Source organism: Balaenoptera physalus, assembly GCF_965194825.1.
Source record: "Balaenoptera physalus genome assembly, chromosome: 12".
Classification (NCBI taxonomy): domain Eukaryota; kingdom Metazoa; phylum Chordata; class Mammalia; order Artiodactyla; family Balaenopteridae; genus Balaenoptera; species Balaenoptera physalus.
The window spans coordinates 85,003,121-85,023,085 of record NC_138897.1 but is presented as its reverse complement, the minus strand read 5'-3'; the positions used below and the strand labels follow the sequence as shown (position 1 = coordinate 85,023,085).

The window sequence follows — 19,965 nt, the reverse complement described above, 5'->3', positions numbered from 1 at the left end:
TTTCACGTGCTGTTGTACTTTGTGACTTTCCAGGAGGGGAGTGTAGTGGTGTCTTCCCAACTTCTAAGACCCTAGAACTTTCCTCCCCCAGCACACCCGCATGTGCACAGCGTCCCCGAGGCCCAGGGTTTGCAGACCTGCTTTGGGAAACACAGTCTCAGCGAGACGTCAGTTATGCCCAAACCTAGTCCACGTCACCAGCAGACCAGTCTTGCCAAGCGTCTCGTTTGAAAACATGATCCATCTAATCGGATTTTGAAAGGCTGGCTTCGTGGTGTCTCTGTCTGAGCCTCGTAATAGCTCTCCATCAGAAGTGCATTTACGTTGCAAAGTCATGTTATTTCAAAAACCAGCATCAATACTCTTGCTCAATCAGTTTTACATTTTCTAATATCCACTTAAAGTCTCGTTCTACGTTTAAAACGTCTGAGTCTTTCTTAAGGTGTTAAACTGAGTCACGCTTTCACGTCCTGGGCTCTCATCCGCTACCACCAAGGCCCCTTTGCTGTAAAGGGGGGGACATGTCTTTCCCTTCGTTTACGTTCCAAGCGCGTGAAGTTGGATTGCCAGCAGCCTTTTTATGGAAAAGTGTCTTGTGGCCGTAATAATCAAGCTGTAGCTCTTCATGGTTTGTTTTTTTTTTTTAACATCTTTATTGGAGTATAATTGCTTTACAATGGTGTGTTAGTTACTGCTTTATAACAAAGTGAATCAGTTATACACATACATATGTTCCCATATCTCTTCCCTCTTGCATGTTTTTTGTTTGATTTTTGGAGGAAAGGAGAGACTGTTCACCTAGAAGGAATGCAGAATTTGGCTGTGTGACAGTCTGGTTTTGGAGACATTAACAGCTGTACTGCATGTATTACCTTGCGTTGCGTGCTTACTTTAAGCCAGGCACCGGCCTCAACTGTTTATAATCCTCACGGCAACACTGCAAGACGCGGGCTGGGCAGTGAACATGTTTGCAGGCCATGTAAGGTCTCTGTCACATAGTCTTCGGTTTGAAAAATGTAAAAAACATTCTTAGCTAGAGGGCTGTGAAGACACAGTCCACAGGCTGGGTGGGGCCGGCTGGCCCATGGGCTGCAGTCCGCTGACCCCTGCTGAGGTGTGGGCCAGCCTAGTTCCCTGAGCAGACTGCTCGCAGGTGGGAGCCTGGCTGTGAAGCCAGGGACCTGACCTCTGAGCCCCAGCTCCCCGCGCCCAGACTGCCGACAGCCTCAGCAACTACCTCGCAGATGTCTTTACCCTTTGCCTTGCTGCAACCTTAACTTCTCGCGTTTCAGTTCTGAAAATTTATAGAGTCTTGAGAGAAAAGAACATTCCTTTGGTGACTAAAATTGATGTGCAATTACAGAAGAAATGTATTATGGCCATTTAGCAATGATTGTATTAGGGTAATGTTAGTTCTGTAATAAATAGACCCAAAAATGTACGATGGCTTGAACACAGAAGAACTTTCTTGTTCACGTAACACGGGGCAGGGGAGTGGGTTGGCGGGCGGCCCTCACGCAGTCACCTAGAGACCCAGGCCCACCAGGTGTGGCTTCCCTGAGCACCGTGGGCCACCTGCTGTCCAGCGGGAGTGGGGGGAGCGTGGAGGGACATGTCTGGGAGGGCTCTTGAGCTGGGGCTGGGGCTGGCGCTCACCACTTCCCCTCACCTTCCTCCGGGGAGGCCAGGGTGGAGGAGAGGGGCAGAGGGGGTCAGGTGGTGTGCCTTCCCCTGCGGGGGCACGCTTCCTTTCAGGGAGCCGGCCTCTGAAGTCAGGCTGGCCAGGCTGCCAGACAGCAGGCTGTGGGCATCTCAGTCCAGAAATGTCTCGCTGGCTCCTGCCACAGCACGACCACCAGCAGCGGGGGCTCCTGCAGGCCACGCTGCCACCTCAACCCATTCTCCCCGCAACAGATGGCCGGTGGTGGGGGGTGGGGGCGGAGACCTCACAGGGGTGAGCCGCACCCGGTACTTCTGCCTCAGTAGCCGGAACTCAAGTCACCGACTCGCACCCTAACTCCAGAGGAGGCTGGGCAGTGGCCTCCTGTGTGCCCAGTGGGGAAAGTGAAAGGTTTGGGGTCCCCGCCTTGTCTGTGCCTCTCACCCACTTCCTGCCCAGCTGGGCCGTCCTCTCCATCAGTCCATACCCCCCCTCCCAGTTCCCATTCACTGGTGAAGCAGGGAAATGCGATGAAAACTCCCGTTTGGAAAAAGAATGAGACACACAGTAGGCCCTGGGCGCTGGCTGATGAAATACCGTGGGGCAGGCGGGCGTCGTGAAGCCCCCTCCCTGCGGGGCATGGGGCAGGTTGAGTGTGCTCTGTAGGAGGGACTCCCTCGTCCACTGCTCCCCACACCCCATCCGGCCCTCTGGGGCCCATTCTGGTCGCCTCACAAGTGGGTGCTGCGGGTGCACCCTCCCTGCAAGCTGTGTAGCTTTCACAGCTCCAATCCAAGACTTTCATTTCGTTTTTCAAGCTTCTGATCCCTCTGGCAACAGCTCCCTCAAAAACTTAGCAGGCTACTACCTGCGCAGGTAATCATACCCAGAGTTCTTTTCCGGAACTCCCAAGTCCACTTTATTTCTTAGCTTCTCTGCCTGGTGCGTGTCCCTTCCTGACCTAGTGGCGGCCGCCTGACTCTGCTGTTAGCCAAAGCCAGGTCTCACTGTTGAACGGGCAAGTGTCTAAGGGGCCTTCGTTGCTCAAACTGATTTCCATCGTTGTCTCTTGCCATGGTGTCCAGAAGCAGTGCCTTTCCCAACATAGGAAGCCTGGGATTTCTGACTCTGCTGTTTCAGTTCTAAACCAGCACGTTTTTGCCTGAGCGTCCCTCTCTCAGGTATCTCGTTATCAGCTGCTGCAAAGAGCAGCCAGTACCCTGTATTCTGTCTCTTTGACAACTTCGAGACTCGCTACAGTGCCCGAGGCTCCAGCTTGCAAATTATAAGCAGCAGTTTAACCAAGTATAACCCCAAACACCCTCCAGCCTCCTAGCCGCCCGCCTGCTAAGCTGACACCGTAGAGTTTAGGGTTTGTCACAGCAGTTCTTTCAAGGGTTGTGTTTTGGTTTTTGGGGGTTTTTTTGGTTTGGTTTTTAAGTTCAAAGTGGGCTAATTTTTCCATAGGAAGCGCCATTTCCTGTTTGGCTGTGCAAAAACAAACAAAAAAAACTGAGGACGATGATGTCAGCGTCTTCTGGGGAGTAGAAAGAGCTAAAGCAGGTTGTTTCGTGAACTTAGGAAAAGAAGTTGTACAGAATAAAGAAAAATGTCGAGGGGAGAACCAGTTCATTCTAGACTCCTTGTGTGGTTAGATCGAATTTCCATCTACTTCTCTTAAAATGACAGAATTCTTTTTTTTTTTTTTTTGAGTGAAGTAGAAAAGAATAGCTTTATTGCTTTGCCAGGCGAAGGGGGACACAGTGGGCTCCTGCCCCAAAACACTATGTGAAAATGACAGAATTCTTAATGGAAATGTTCGCATTGAAGTTGTTGAATCTGGGGAAAATTAAGAGAGCGCTTTGAATGAGAGTTTTGAGTTTCTCCTATTTCTAGAACACCATCTTCTCAGGGCTGTGGAAATCTTTCATAACCTACCATCACGATGTGCTGATGGTCTGTCCTGGCTGTCCCTGTGCAGAAAGCTTTCCCCACAGCGTCTCTTACCTGTCTCCACCCCAGTCCTTCTCAACCTTTTTTTCCAGTAACCCCCCCACTCCAGGACCCTTTTAAGATAATTTTTTCCTAATAGCTCTCACCCCATGAAATTGTTTTGATCTTTTTTTTTAAATTTGAGGTGAAATTCATAGAACATAAAATTCACCATTTTAAAGTGTACAGTCAGTGGCATTTAGCACATTCACAACATTGGGCAACCACCGCCTTTATCTAGATGAAAACATTTTACTGCCCCCAAATAAAACCCTGTCCCCATGAAGCAGGAAGCAGTCGCTCCTCATTTCCAGCCTCCCCCCACCCCCGTCCCAGTCTGCTTTCTATCTCTGTGGGTTTGTCTATTCTAGACATTTCATGTAGAGGGAGTCATACAATATATGGCATTTTGGGACTGGCTGCTTTCACTTAGCATCATGTTTTCAAGGTCCTTTCACTTTGTAGTATGAATCAGTACCTAATTCCTTTCTATGGCCAAGTAATAACTTATGCATAGACCACATTTTGTTTATCCATTCAGCTATTGATGGACATTTGCGTTGTTTTCACCTTTTAGCACTTGTGAATAGAGCTGCTGCGAACTGCCTGTGAAATTTTAATACCTCACTGAATATCCACTGAGGCATTGTATGTGTATCTGTGCTTTACATATCAAAAGAGTAATCATTTTTTTCACTCCCCCCAACAATTAGTTTTGCCCCACTGAGAATTCAAGCCCCACCTGGGAGGCAGCTTTGGAAAGAGCTGCTGTCTTTTCCTTCCTACTGGTTGACCACTGCTGTCCTATCTTGGAGTGTCTTTTAATGTGCCCACCTTTGTGCCAGGAGCTGTAGTGAATACATGAGAACACTTTTGTCACCTGCAGGTGCTGAAATGTATATTCCAAAGACCTTTTTAGATATGTGTTGCTTTGTCTTCCCTCAGTTTATTGACTTGACCCCAGAATCTCCTAGAACCTGTTCCTTTAAAGAAAAAAAAAACCTGATTAGAGAGTTATTTGCCTCTTAAAAAAGTAGGATTTTTTTAAAGTGCGGTTATAAGACTTCCTGGGTAGTGGCTACCTTCATATGAAACCATTTCCTAAATTGTTTCCACAGAGAATTTGAAAGCTAACAGACCCCTTAAGAATCAGCTGCTAGAGCCCTGGTTCCTGATACTTCACAAAGAGAAATAATGAGGCCCATCGAGGTTAAAGTGACTTGATCTGGCTTGGGTCTCAGAGCAGGGACTAGAGCCTGAGCCTTTGGACTTGACCTCAGAAAATATCTTGCTAATAATATCATCCCTCATTATTTGGGATTTAGAACCTTGTTATTTCTTCACCAACTGTGCTGTGACAACCACCTGGCCACCTTCAGCCACTCTATTTCACTCACACTGACTTTGTTGAGGGAAAATGAGGACGTGTTATCCTTCCCCATCCCAGCAGTGTGCGCTCTTGAAGTTTGGGGAAACCCTATTCCAAGGCTGCAAAGACTTTTTAAAGGAAGTTGCTTTTCCCTCCTCTAGCTTTATTGAGGTATAATGGGTATATATTAAAAACTGCGTATAGGGCTTCCCTGGTGGCGCAGTGGTTAAGAATCCGCCTGCCAATGCAGGGGACAAGGGTTCGAGCCCTGGTCCGGGAAGGTCCCACATGCCATGGAGCAACTAAGCCCATGCGCCACAACTACTGAGCCTGTGCTCTAGAGCCCGTGAGCCACAACTACTGAGCCTGCGTGCTGCAACTACTGAAGCCCGCATGCCTAGAGCCTGTGCTCCGCAACAAGAGAAGACACCGCAGTGAGAAGCCCGTGCACCACAACGAAGAGTAGCCCCTGCTCACCGCAACTAGAGAAAGCCCGCATGCAGCAGTGAAGACCCAGTGCAGCCAAAAATAAATAAATAAAAACTGCGTATAATTCATGTATACAACTTGGTGAGTTTGGATATATGCATAGTCTTGTGTTCCCCTCACCACAATCCAGGTGATAAACGGATCCATCATTTCCAAAAGTTTCCCTGTGTCCCTTTGGGGTTTTAGGTTTTTGTTCCCCAAAACGTCAGCTTTGCTCATATGTATGTTACTGAACAACACTCGGGTCCACTCGCCCGCGCAGTAAAGCCCATCTACTGACAGCAGGTTGTGGTGAAGGAAAGTGCAGTGTTTATTGTAGGCACCAAGCAAGGACTTCAGGACAGCTAATGCCCCCAAACCCTAAACTCTCTGATGGGGTTCAGGAAAGCATTTATAAAGGCCAGGTGACGGAGGGGCGTCCCAGGGTCTGTGATCAGCTCGTGCACAATTCTCTGATTGGGCGATGGTGAGGTAATGGGCCGATGTCACAGGGGTTTTAACTATCAATCCTTAGGCTCCAGGAGGCCTGGGGGCTCCGTGCTCATGGTCATCAAGTAGTTAACGTCTTCCATCTGGTGGGAGTTTTAGCATCTGTAAAACAGCTCAGGGAATGTGCATCAGATACTGTCATCCAGGTACTTCAGAGAGGAGCTTCAGCAGAGGAGACGGGGGAGGGGTCTGACCCGGGAAGGCCCCATAGCGTTTGAATCCAGTTGGGCAGGTTGTCTGTTAGCACCTGGGGCTGAGGTGCTCCATCCTGGTGAATCCGTTCACCCTCTGCTTTCAGGACCTGGACCTCATAATATGGAAAACGTAGTCAGCCGAGACTTAAACCCAAACGGGACTGTCCTCTCAAGCCTGGGATAGCCCAGTTCCATGTGTGGGTGATTGACACCCGAGGCGGCCCCAGGTGTGAGCAGGAGCTCGTGCACCCCAGGCTGGCTGGCATCTTCCGTTCCGTTGTGCAACGAGGCAGATTTTCCTTCCACTTTCGGGGAGACCTTACAAGGTCAGCGTTCGCACCTGCTCCTGTCTGGGTCCACAGGAGCTGACACAGAAGAGGCAGACAAATGCTTCTAGAATGTTAGATGGAGTCACTGCACCTTCCTGTGACAGGACACGCTCCCAAAAAGCACAAACATTCCACACTCGGTCAGAGCTCACACTCTGCTGAGCCTTTATTCTCTGCCAATCCTGGGAGTATTAGGAATATTCCCAGTTTTACACAGGGAAACTAAGGCTCAGAGAAGTTGAGTAACTTGCCCAAGATGACACAGCTATTAAGGAACAGGGCCCAAATCCAAGCCCATCTCTGCCTGACTCCAAGCTGCTCTTTATAGCCGCTATAGACTGAGTGTTTGCATGTCACCCCCCCCCACCCCTGCCCCTGCAATTCATGTGTTGAAACCTAACCCCCTAGGTGATGGTATTAGGAAGTGGAGGTGATTAGGTCATGAGGGTGGAGCCTTCGTGATAGGATTAGTGCCCTTATAAAAGAGACCTCAGACTGTTCCCTCACCCCCTCCATCATGTGAGGACACAGCAAGAAGCTGGCTACCTACAAACCAGGACACATGCCCTTCACCAGACACCAGATCTGCCAGCACCAGATCTTGGCCTTCCCAGCCTCCAGAACAATGAGAAATACGCATTTGTTGTTTAAGCCACCCAGTCTATGGTGTTTTTGCTGAAGCACCCTGAACTAAGATAACAACTCTCCTGGTGGAGTTTACCTCCTTATCCTCCTGGAGACAGAGTAAGGCAACCCTCCCATTAAAGATGTTGACAGTTTTCAGTGATGTTGCTTGTGAGAAAGTTTCAGTGAGAACATGTGGGTGGAGTTAGTGAAAGTCAGAAGGGTAGACTCAGGGCACACACTTTATGACCTGGCAAAGCATGATTTCTTTGTGTGCTTATCGTCCTTTTCCCTTTCCAGGGATTAGCAGCTGCCAGCCAGAGATGTTCAGAGGACCACCTTTTGAGTCCTTGGTTTCTCACGATGGTGACTCGGTCACACGTTTATGTGGGTGTGTTATTTATCAACAGCTCCATTTCCTCCATGTGTGTTAAGTCTTCCACCTAACTTTTCTCTTAATTAGAAATCGTCCAAGCACCATTTATCATTTGTTGCTTATTCTAGTTTGGTTTTGCCCTCTGCTTGGAGCTGGGGGGCGGGGGTGGAAGGGGGGACGGAGGGCTGGTTCCACGGCTGAGATGCACATTCTGATGTGTGGAGCTGCAGTTCCCCCGCAGTGAGCCCCATAGGAGGGGAGGAGGAAGTCTCCCTCCCAGTAGCATAGTCATGTGGTAATAGAGACAAACAGATGGTTCTGGGGTGAGGGGGCCGGGGCAAATGTTCTGTAGTTTCCTCTGGGAGTGACAGACTCCGCTAAGTGTCACTGTCTGGGCAAGGTCCATTCAGCATGTCACCCCCGGTCAGGCTGCACAGCTCCCCAAAGCCAGCTGCATCACTAGCCTTAAGAGCTCATTAGGCTCCGGCACCGTGTGACCTGCCAGGAGGAGACACAGAATGGGCGCACGCAGAGAGCCAGAATGGAGCGGCCGCCGCACAAGATGGCCCAGGGATCCTGCCAGCTGGTTGCACGCCCCAGGCTCAGCTGCCCCCTCCAAGGAACTCGTGTCCCATTTGGGAAAGAGAGAGAGAGAGGTAATTTTCCATTTTCCTCCCCCGGGTGACTCAGAAGAAAGCAAAATCCATTCCCAGCTTGTTTTACTACTGCTGTCATTTCTCTTGCTGAGCAGCACAGATTGAAGGCTGGGGGAGATTTGTCCACACCCACTCCACCTCCTGATCCGGAGTTCTTTCTGCGATCAGCTTCCCTCTCCACCTGCAGAAGCCTTGCATCTGCCGGGGACCTGCTTGTTTGCCTGGAGACGCTGCCTCGCTCATCGTTTTATTTTAAAGGGAAGTGCTCCTCCCCCTTGGTGGCCCAGGGATGGGCGGGGTTCAGAGGGCTTGGATTCGGCCATACATTGCTGCCTTGTGGAATGTGCCACAAATCCACCAGAACAGAACAGGCTGGGAAGGTCACAGGAGAGAGGCTGTGTCTTCCGACACGCTCTCTTCGGGATAGCATTTGCTGAGCAAACCTGGTCTTCCTTGGCTCCAGTAAGTGACTCAGAGAACGAGGACATGGTTCCTCGCCCGCACGGACCAGGACAGGCTGTGTCTCCCTTGGGCCTAGAACCATCCAGGTATCGGGAACGCCCTGCCATCTCCCCGTTGGTGGCAGTGTCAGGCACAAAGAGGAGACGGTAGACTCACTGGGTGAATCAGAGGGGTCTTAGGAGGGAAATCGGCTGTGTGGCCTCCCACCCTGTGCTGGGGAAGGGTCTGGGGGGAAACGGGGACCCCCCCCCACCCTCAGGAGGGGTCTGCTGAATCCTGAAATTGAATGAAGGGCTCACCACCCCTTCTTTTACCCCTCATGTTTCATCCCCCACCAGGTCCTGCTGAGGGTACCTGGGTGCATCCCCGCTGCCACCACCCTGGTCCAGGCCCCTGCTGCCTCCTGCCTTGAAAGTTCAGCTGCATCCAAGGTGATCTTTCTAAAGTACGTATCTCTTCCAGTTAATCCCTTGCTTGATGGGAGTTGCAAGGATAAAGCCCAAACTCCTGAGGGCAGCTTTCCGCCCTCTAGTACACAGACTGTGCATCAGCCCCGGATCACAGGCTCCCTCATTTCTCCACACACGCCCACCTCTGGGCCACCGCGTGGGCTGTTCCCTCTGCAGGGACACCCTACCTCCGACATCGCGGCCATGCCGTCGGCAGCTTCAACCTTCTCACTTTCGCCAGCCTGACCCTGCTCCCTTAGCATCTTAAGCTTAACCCTATCAGAGCACTTGCCACTCTGGATGTTCATTTCTTGCCTGTGTCCCCCAAAACGCTTCGAGCAACTTAAGGGCAGATTCGGGGGCTGGATCACCGTGATGTGTGCACTTCCTGCACCTAGCGTGGCGCCTGGCATTTGCCAAACTCAATGGAAAGTGTTCTCAGGCGGCACTGGGTAGAAGAAATAATTTTAGAAGGAAAAGAGAAATAGCTATCCAGTTCAAGAGTTGACCCCCAAACTATTCCACACATACAGACTCTAGTCATGAGTGTATCTATTGTTTTCTCTTCTTTGTGCATGTCATCTTCCCAGCCAGAGTATTGCCAACCTGAGAGCAGGCCCCCCCTCTGTCTTTTAAATAGTGGGGCTTATCACAGTAAGGCAGAGATAGAAAAACTTTTTCTATAAAGAGTCAGATAGTAAATATTTTGGGCTCTGCAGGCCAGTCTCTGTTGCAACTACTCAGCTCTGAATACTGAATACTATCAAAAGACATTGCAGCCATGAGGGGAAGGCCCAAAGAATTATAGAAATGCCAGCCCAGACTCCAACTTTGCTGAGCTTCTGTGCCAACCTTGGAAATACTCATCTCCAACTTCTGGATAAAAGGGAGAAGACCTCCTAGGGAGAACAACTAATGCATTTGATGATATCAATATTAAAGATTTTGTTAAATGATCTTCATAGATGATGTTAATAAATAGATGACAGATTGGGAAAAAAAAAAAAATGGGAGAAGACCTGTCTGTGATATTTACAACAAGCATTCTTCACTCACAGTCTAACAGATCCTAAATAACCTAAATAATGCTGTATTATTACATTATCATATAAATAAATGCTCATTAGCACAAAGAGAAGGCAGCTTAATACGTTTCCTCCTGCTGTGGCTTCCTAATCTTCCCTGTTCACTTTCCAACCAAATGTGCAGAATCCTCGAGGAGCAGTTTTGCGGTAAAAACCTAGACTCCAGGGAACCCGGGGTCTGAGGAGCCCCAGCTGGGGAGCATTATCTGTCTCCTCACGTCCATCTTGGAGAAGCCCGTGTGCTCTCTTCTGCATTTTAGATCCAAGAACTAGCTGGACACAGTACAGCATGAGCGAGGGGTGAAATGACAGAAGCTTCTGACACAAGAACAGTCAGGGAAGAAAACTCCAGTGTTGCCTTGACATTGTGCCCTCTGGCCGGCATGCCCACATGGCCCATCTCATTGACCCCTTGCAGCCTCCCAGTACGGTGGGTCTGATTATCCCCATCCTGCAGCAGGGGCTCGTGCTCTGAACCCGCCAACGGCTGTGCTCTGAATCCTTCATTGCCTTTCAGTTCACTCAGAATTCAACAGAGAGCATCTCACGTCCCTACAAGCCCCAGCTGTGGGCACCAACAGCACAAACTAGACAGCCTTGCTGTCTTCTGCCAACGAGCATCTTCAGTCTCCCCACCTTCGTGGAGAAAGCAAACCCCGAGACCCAGGTGCTTTTGGTGAGGCTGCCTGGAGCAATAACAGCCAAGCTTTGGTTGTCCGCAGTAAATGGGGAAGGGGCAGTCCCCGTTGTTGCCATCAGTGTTTCTTGAGCACCTATTATGTGCACAGCCCTATGCTGGGAGGATGGAGGCCATAAAAGGCACCCAGGCTATGAGGCCATGTCGGGATTTGAGCAGTATAATACAATCATCTGTACCACACGCCGCGAGCCCACCGTGCGCCAGCCCTGCATGCACGTCTCTCTGACCCTCACGGCAGCCCTGCAGGGTAAGTGCCCTTGTGTTATTCTCGTGCTGGAGCCGGGGGAATTAAGGTCCAAAGGACAGTGGTAACTAGCGAAGGCCACACAGCTGACGATGGTAACGCCTGGCCTCTGTGTGTCTAGTGCAGCGGGTCCCAAAGTCTGGTCCCTGGTCCCCCAGCATCAGCGTCACCTGGGAACTCGTTAGAAATGCAGGATCTTGGGCCCCAGACCCACTGAATCAGGACCTCTGGGGAGGAGCCCACGATCTGTATTTGAACAAGTCCTCCAGGCTTCAGATTTGGGAACCACTGAGTCATGAGGTATTTTATGTATAAATGGTTTGAAGGCTGTAAAGCACTTATTTGTCAGCAGGGTTTTTTTTTTGGTGCCTGAAAGGCTTTTCATGTAAGATTATTCAGGGAACTCTTTGTTGGTTTTTTCCAATTAATGTTCCACCTATGACAAATAACAGATTTGAAACACCACTTCTTACGATTTTGTGTAGAATTTCTGAATCTTACTATTTTGCTTATAAATTGACTATATTTTACAATAACTTTTGTTTTTGTAAAAAACCACTTAAATTCCCTTAGGTACTTTAAGTGCACCAATGCATTTAATAAATTTGATTTCTCCTTAAGCACTTTTCAAAACCTTCCCAAGTGTACCATATATTCTCATACATCTACAAAGTTGAACTTCTAAATATGGCAAGTCTTAACTTCACAGTAGCATACTGTTTGCAGACGCAGTAAAATTCTCTTATAACTTTCAAGGTAAAAATCTATCCAGTACAGCAACGTGAATGCACTTGTACTGAACGGTACATTTGAAACTGGTTAAGATGGTCAGTTTTATGTTATGTGTATTTTACCACAATTAGAAAAATAACCTGGCAGTAACTGATTACCCAGTTCACATAAAATGGAATCACGAAGCCTTTCTCTTAGATGATTTCAAATTCTTGCAAACGTTTCAAAGGCTTAAAACACAAAATATACATGGATTACTTTCCAATATAATACAGGATCAAAACAGATAAAAACACCTGACTTTGCTTTACTTCATCATCTCTGTACTAAATACTAACTCCTCTGGGGTGAGTATTGTGCCATCCCAAGCAAGCCTGTGCTCCCCTCCAAGTGCAGAACGCTGCAAATTGCTCTTTGGCCAGGAATTGATTTTTCCAGGGACCTCAGCTGAACCCTAATTGTAGTCACTCTGCTGACAGAAGATTCCAAGTCCCCTTCACCCCCAACACTGGGTAGTGATCTCAAAGCCCAGATTCCCTGGGTCTGATGACAAATATCCTAATTCGTCCCCAGTTTGAATCTCCAGCCCCAGGTTTCCTCAGAGCTGCACACTGAACTGTGTCATCTGTCTGCACTGCTTCCTTCCTGGCTGAATTCTTGCCACCTGCCAGGCTCAGGACTCTTACAGAGAACTTTCAATGCACCCCACTGGTTCTGCGTCCCGGCTCCTGTTACCCTCACTCTGTAGCATCCCAGAGAGGGAAGTGGGCAGTGCGAGGTGAGGACAGGGAAGAAGGACTTTCCGGAAAGGAGAATTTAGGACTGGTCGTTGGATGATGCACCAACAGGAGATGGGAAAACTTGTGAGGTGAGGGGAATTCATTCTAGCCCAGTAAGTAAACTAGCAGCTGGGCACACTGTTTCCTCTCCCCCAACCCCCTGAGCAGCTTCAACCCCTAGTGAGAGCATCACATTTGAGATGCTCTGCTTCCATCATCTTTGCAGGGTGTGATGAGGCCTGAAATGGAGTGAGGAGCCCCCTTGATAACTGGGAACTGCCAGACTGGAGGGGCCGGGAAGAGGCTGCACCCTGGGGGTCGTGTCACTGTGCTTTCTCTGGTCCTTACTCCCTCCTGGAGCCAGCAATAGGCACTGGCCCTGCAGTGAGTTCAACCAAATGTGGTCTCCCCTCGCAGATGTGAAAAAAATGTGGGAAATGCCTGGATCAAGTCCCCAGATGGTGCTTCACCACACTGGGTGGGTTATTCCATAATGTTTATGGGGTTGGGGGCTAGGGGAGTAGGTGGAGATCAGCGTCATTCTGATTCTCCTGGACACCTCCTCCTGGCGAGGACATCAGCTGAGCCTCAGCGTCCGAGGGAGACATTCATGCAACCAAACAACCAGCATGAGTCCCCAGAGGATCTGTGCCGAAGATGATACCCAAGAGGTCGGTGGGGAGACCCAGGAAAAGATGTGAGCGTTCCCAGCCTTGGCACATCTTGGACATCAGTTGGTCTTGGAGGGGGCTGCCTCATCCAGGGGGCTGAAGATGGCCCCCCACCCTGGTGGGGCCAGTAGGAGGTGAGGGACCGTGCCTTCAGAAAAGCCATGTCATTTAATCCTCATGCTACTCTTCAGAGTGGATGCTGTTATTATCAACCCACTTTACAGATGAAGAAACTGAGGCTCAGCGACAGGGCACTCCAGGTCTCAAGGGGGAAAGAAACAGATGGCGGAGGAAGATGGCTCCCCCGGGGGCGATGGAGTGGGCCGATTTTCGTTGGGTCACAGGTTCAGAGAGGCTGGGAGCCCCACGGGCCTGGATGGTGTCTGATTCCACCCCCGCATGCCCTAGGGGGCAGCAGAGCGTCGTAACTGCCCACGCTTTGCAGTGGACCAGACTCAGGTTCAAGCTAAGCTTCTGTTACTAACCAGCGTGGGCTGGTCATTTAGCCTGGAGGCGGGAGCCTCCGTCTCCTGTGCGTGGACGGAGGGACGAGGACCTCCGCGGAGCGTGCTTGCTCATCACTACGTCAGGAGTAGCACAGACCCTGCAGGGCTCACCTGCGCTGCTCCAAGACTCAGTGACTAAGGTCTAGTCACCTTCACAGCAGCGCAGCGTCCTCGAAGCTGTGGGTATCCTGGTTACCCAGAGGCGAAGAGAAGCAGAGTGACTTCCTCGTCGTCACGTGACCTGTAAGCGGCAGAGGCAGGATTTGAACCCAGGTCTTTCAGCTGCACTGTGACCACGGCACTGTACCTGCCTCCGAAATCACTCATACGCAGCTCAACACCCACAATGCATGCCCCTGTTTGCTGTTAGTACTGAAGGGCTGCGCGCAGGTTCAATCAATGGAAGTGATCATTGCTGATATTACGACATTATCTACAAGTTTCCCCGGGGCGGAAGGTGCGCCCACCCCAGAGACGCTTCGAACATTCTGCCAACAAGAAAGAAGTATTTAACCAGCGCCCGGCAGGCTGCGAGTTTCTAAGTGATTTATAAAAAGCCTGCTGAAGTCTAGAGACTTCTAACAGGCGGAGGTGTGTTCTCCAGACTAAGAATAGCAGCTGAGGCCTGACGGGAGAAGCTTTCTGGTGACATAAGAGCAGAGCAGCCTCGGGGGATGTGGGTTTTCTCCAGCTTGGTAACAGCTGCCGGTACAGCGTCACCGCCTTTCCCCCTCAGAGGGATGCACTGAGCCGAAGGAATTCGTTGAAGGTGTAGCAACGGGGCCGGGTGACCCCCAAGATGGGGTTTCTGATCTGTCACTTCTCCACCTCCTCACCACCCCCACCGTTTTCTGGACGCTGGCCACCGGACCAGTAAGATGGGGATAGAGAGCAGGGGTCAGCAGGGGAGAGGGCGGGGCGGTCCCTGGCCAGCTCTGGGTTTAGATGCTTCCCGGGCAGTGAGAGGGCACAGGTGCCTCCGTCCTGCTGGCCCCGGCCTCACCGGCACCTGAGGGGCCTCTGACACGTGCAGACCCCAGCCCCCCACCCCAACCCACTGCACCAGACGCTCTGGGGGATTCTTATACACACCTGAGTGTGGGAAGTCCTGCCGTTTAAGGGAAGCAGAACTCCAGTCCAGAACTTGCTCCAAGTCCCGGCAGGTAACTGCTGACTTTTTCTGAAGTTAATAAATTCTGGGGAGAGATTAAGTACAAAGATTAGGTCAAGCTAAGGTTAAATTATGGTTCCCCGCCAGGAGCTGTGAGCTTTTAGTGGAAGTATTAGAGGGATTGGGGTGAGGGGAGGAGAAAGAAAAGGAAAAGGGAACAGTTTAAACTTAAAATATCTTTAAAATTATGTCTTGCCGTACTCAGACGCTCGTGCGCGGTATGTTACTGGACGTTTGCATGTTTAGATGTTATGCGTGTTTCCTGCACAGGGTTGTGTGCATAAACCTATAAGGACCAGACTTTATGGTCACTAGAGGATTTTTGAGGATGACTGTGGCTGCACGTGATGTTGACCTTGCACCCTGGCTCCACAAAACAGCCCCCCAAGAGGGGAGGGGCCTCTGCTGTCAGGCAACCCTCAGGCCTCACCCAGCACCTCCGGAGGGTCCTGGCTCCTCAGCCCTGGAGTGCGCAGTGCAGGAGCTGAGCCCACGCGGCTCCCCGTGGATTTCAGGGCAGCCCCAGTGCTGTCTCACTTGTGCCCTCACCTTCTGCCCTGGCCTCCCAGGTCCCCTGGGATGGATGCCTCCTTCTGGAAGACCCTGCTCCTGAGCCCCCCACCAGCACAGACTCTCCTGTTCCTGCTGACCGGCAAGCCCAGGGGCCCCATGGTGGTGAGTTCACTCCTGTCCCCACCTGCCTCCCTCTCCCCAGAAATCCACAGGCCTCCCCTCACCCTGTGACAGCTGGTGGCTGGGCTTGAGGTCCAGGGCCCTGTCTATGCTCCCTCCCTCTTTGGGGTTTAGACCTATGTGACCTTGACCCTCTGAGCTTCCTCCCTGGTGAAAATGAAAGGGTCGAGCCTGCCAATTCCAAGGGGCTCTTTAATCCCCCCACTGGAGCCCCCCAACTTGGCTCCTGCCCACTGCAATGTGGGGAGGGAGGGGGGCTCCTCTTCCCCGGTTTCTCCCCCCAGCAGCCCCTCTGCCAGGTCAAAACACTAAACCGTGTCCAGGAGTTTCACCTGCCTCTACATGCAGTGGGGGACCCAGAAGCCCCCAAAGAACCTTTATCTCCCCCCACCCCACGCTGGAGTCTCTTGGGCAGAGGAGATCCTTCCTCTGTGTAAAGAGCCTTGAAAGAGCAGCTGGGAACCTGTCGTTCCTTCACATCCACATCTTTCTCCATGAAGGGTAGAGCTGGATCTGGTTCCCATCTCGGCTGTCCACAGCCAGCCCTGGGAGGGCTGCGGAGACAGCTGAGGGTGGACATCTGGGAAGCGTGCCCAGTCAGCGGGAGCGGCCCGGGCACTGCCAAGTCAGCACAGCCTGGGGAGGGGGGCGCACGGCGGGGCACCTGGGCCCACCTCTTACCTCCACCCTCACCCCCACCCCGCCCCGGCCTGCCTTTGCCCTCCGTCTGCCCCCGCTGGCCCAGATGGTAGGTGCCTGCTGCATCCTGTCCCATATAAGCCCCAAATTGTCAGCTGTGCTGACTCTGAACCCCAGCATATATTTATCACCCTGCCTCCCAGGCCTTCAGCCGGGTCCCACAGGTACTTGCAGCCATCCCAGGAGGGAGGGGAGGCAGGGAGGGAGGGAGGGAAGAGGTGGCTGTGCCTGCCCCCACTCCCACCCCCTGGCTGGGGAGGTGCTAAGATGAACCAGGTGGCAGGATCCCAGCCAGTGGTACTGCCCTGCTGGTTAGTTCATGGTCCCGCAGGTGGCCGGCTCAGCATCCAATCCCAGCCCTGTCACCTCCTAGCCATGTCACCCTTGCTGAATCCTCTCTATAAAGATGGGATTGTGGACCCATTATACAGATGAGGACATCAAGGTTCAGAGCTTCAAAGGAACCAGCCCAAGGCCACACCACCCAGGGAGTGGCAGAGCTGGGATGCAACTCAGATCTGAATCCGTCTCCTGCAGCACACCATCACCCAAGGTTAGCTTCAAAGATCAGGGTGCCTCAGGTGAGAAAGGATTGTTTAAAAGATAACCAAAAGCAGGACAGAAAACCCAGAGATAAACCCACGCACATGTGGTCACCTTATCTTTGATAAAGGAGGCAAGAATATACAATGGAGAAAAGACAGTCTCTTCAGTAAGTGGTGCTGGAAAACTGGACAGCTACATGTAAAAGAATGAAATTAGAACACTCCCTAACACCATACACAAAAATAAACTCAAAATGGACTAAAGACCTAAATGTAAGGCCAGACACTATAAAACTCTTAGAGGAAAACATAGGCAGAACACTCTATGACATAAATCACAGCAAGATCCTTTCTGACCCACCTCCTAGAGAAATGGAAATAAAAACAAAAATAAACAAATGGGACCTAATGAAACCTAAAAGCTTTTGCACAGCAAAGGAAACCATGAACAAGACGAAAAGACAACCCTCAGAATGGGAGAAAATATTTGCAAATAAAGCAGCTGACAAAGGATTAATCTCCAAAATTTACAAGCAGCTCACGCAGCTCAATATCAAAAAAACAAACAACCCAATCCAAAAATGGGCAGAAGACCTAAATAGACATTTCTCCAAAGAAGATATACAGATTGCCAACAAACACAAAAAAGTATGCTCAACATCACTAATCATTAGAGAAATTCAAATCAAAACTACAATGAGGTATCATCTCACATCAGTCAGAATGGCCATCATCAAAAAAATCTACAAACAATAAATGCTGGAGAGGGTGTGGAGAAAAGGGAACCCTCTCGCACTGTTGGTGGGAATGTAAATAGATACAGCCACTATGGAGAACAGTATGGAGGTTCCTTAAAAAACTAAAAATAGAACTACCATACGACCCAGCAATCCCACTACTGGGCATATACCCTGAGAAAACCATAATTCAAAAAGAGACATGTACCACAATGTTCACTGCAGCACTATTTACAATAGCCAGGACATGGAAGCAACCTAAGTGTCCATCGACAGATGAATGGATAAAGAAGATGTGGCACATATATACAATGGAATATTACTCAGCCATAAAAAGAAACGAAACTGAGTTATTTGTAGTGAGGTGGATGGACCTAGAGTCTGTCATACAGAGTGAAGTAAGTCAGAAAGAGAACAACAAATACTGTATGCTAACGCATATATATGAAATGTAAAAAAAAAAAAAAAATGGTTTTGAAGAACCTGGGGGCAGAACAGGAATAAAGACACAGACAGAGAGAATGGACTTGAGGACACAGGGAGGGGGAAGGGTAAGCTGGGATGAAGTGAGAGAGTGACATGGACATATATACACTACCAAATGTAAAATCGATAGCTAGTGGGAAGCAGCCGAATAGCACAGGGAGATCAGCTCGGTGCTTTGTGACCACCTAGAGGGGTGGGATAGGGAGGGTGGGAGGGAGACACAAGAGGAAGGGGATATGGGGATATACGTATAGATGATTCCGTTTGTTATACAGCAGAAACTAACACAACATTGTAAAGCAATTATACTCCAATAAAGATGTTAAAAAATATATTATCAACAAAAAAATAAATAAATAAAACAAATAAAAGATTTTTTAAACAAATAAAAGGACACGTTTAATTCAAAATTCAAATTGGGGATGATTCTTCTCTGATTCCATTCATGCTGAAACCAAGAGACCAAGACATATGAGACCGGCATAAGGAGCTTAAATGAGCTTAAGGAAAAAGCTGTTTCAGAGTCAAGACACTGATGTAGCTGTTTCTGGGGTTTCCCTCCCTGGACGTAATTTACAAGAGCTGCACTAATACTTACTTGTTTGAAGTGGTTAGGTGTGGTCTGCTCTAAGTCAAAGGCCAAGCAAGGTGGCACTTGGAATCCCTGTAACTTTCATAGGGTCAGTGGTCCCCAAATTAAGCAAAGTGTTTTGTTGCTCCTAGAACATTGCCAACCCTTTGGAGACCCCCCAAGCTAAGTGATCAGAGGGCCAGGAGAGCAATACGGGTGAACTGCCATTTACACAACTGCATATGTGTACTCTGATTCTGGTTTACCATCCATTCTGAACACCTTGGTTTTCCCATCAATAAAATGGGCAGGACTTCCCTGGTGGCACAGTGGTTAGGAGTCCGCCTGCTAGTGCGGGGGACACAGGTTCGAACCCTGGTCCTGGAGGATCCCACATGCTGCAGAGCAGCTGGACCCGTGCGCCACAACTACTGAGCCTGCGCTCTGGAGCCTGCGAGCCACAACTACTGAAGCCCGCGCGCCCGGAGCCCATGCTCCGCGGCCAGAGAAGCCACCGCAATGAGAAGGCTGCACACCGCAACGAAGAGTAGCCCCTGCTCGCTGCAACTAGAGAAAGCCCGCGTGCAGCAACGAAGACCCAACGCAGCCAAAAATAAATAAATAAATTTATTTTAAAAATTAAAAAAAAATAAAATGGGCATGTATTGGGTACCCAGTAGTGTACGCACTAATGATGATGGTCTGTTCCTATCTTTTTCCTTCCAGACTCTGAGGTCAGAGACTGACTACCTCACTGTAGTATCTGAATTCCTGGCACTCAGTAGTGAATGAGTGAATAGATGAATGAATGGACAAATGAACATATGAATCATAATAACAGCCTACTGTGTAGTGGTGTGCTGAGTTGTCTCAGACCAGCTTGCAAGAACAAATTATTAAACATTCAGGAATTTTGCAAGCCCATTGTTCAATTATTGGTAGCTTGAAATTGATCATGGTGGGAGTATTTACAACAGGGAAATTGGCAATGTTGCAAAGTAGAGCTTCCCGTCTGTTTTCTCAGGGCCTGCTTACCTGCACCCCACTGGACAGCACTTCCTGTGTCAGGCACTGTTTTAAGCCCTTTAGATATATGAATCCACATTTAACCCTCATAAACATCATGAAGAAAGCACCATTGTTATTCCCACTTTACAGATGGGAAACTGAGGCCCAGGGAGGCAAAGCCACTTGCCCAAGTGTGGTTCGGTAGTCTGTTTCCCTTAGACGAATGAAGACAATCCTCACCATCTCTGG

The 19,965-nt window shown here is 49.9% G+C and overlaps 1 protein-coding gene across 10 annotated transcripts in view; it reads left to right on the top strand.

Annotated features, from left to right (window-relative positions):
• FBXO21 (F-box protein 21) overlaps positions 1-19,627 on the top strand; it is a 58,004-nt gene extending 38,377 nt beyond the window's left edge. For 3 of the 10 annotated variants that reach the window (XR_014251690.1, XR_014251692.1, XR_014251693.1), the window contains 4 exons: positions 7,447-7,537; positions 8,028-8,178; positions 8,274-9,085; positions 10,435-19,627. Coding sequence is in view for 4 of the 10 variants with exons in the window: in XM_082416799.1 (XP_082272925.1) it covers positions 8,028-8,178; positions 8,274-8,283 (161 nt within the window). In the remaining 6 variants the exon portion in view is untranslated. Of the gene's footprint in view, positions 1-7,446; positions 7,538-7,950; positions 8,179-8,273; positions 9,086-9,808; positions 10,382-10,434 lie in introns of those variants that run through there. The other 7 variants (XR_014251691.1, XR_014251694.1, XR_014251695.1 and 4 more) reach the window with 7 other exon arrangements.
• The last annotated feature ends 338 nt before the right edge of the window (positions 19,628-19,965 follow it).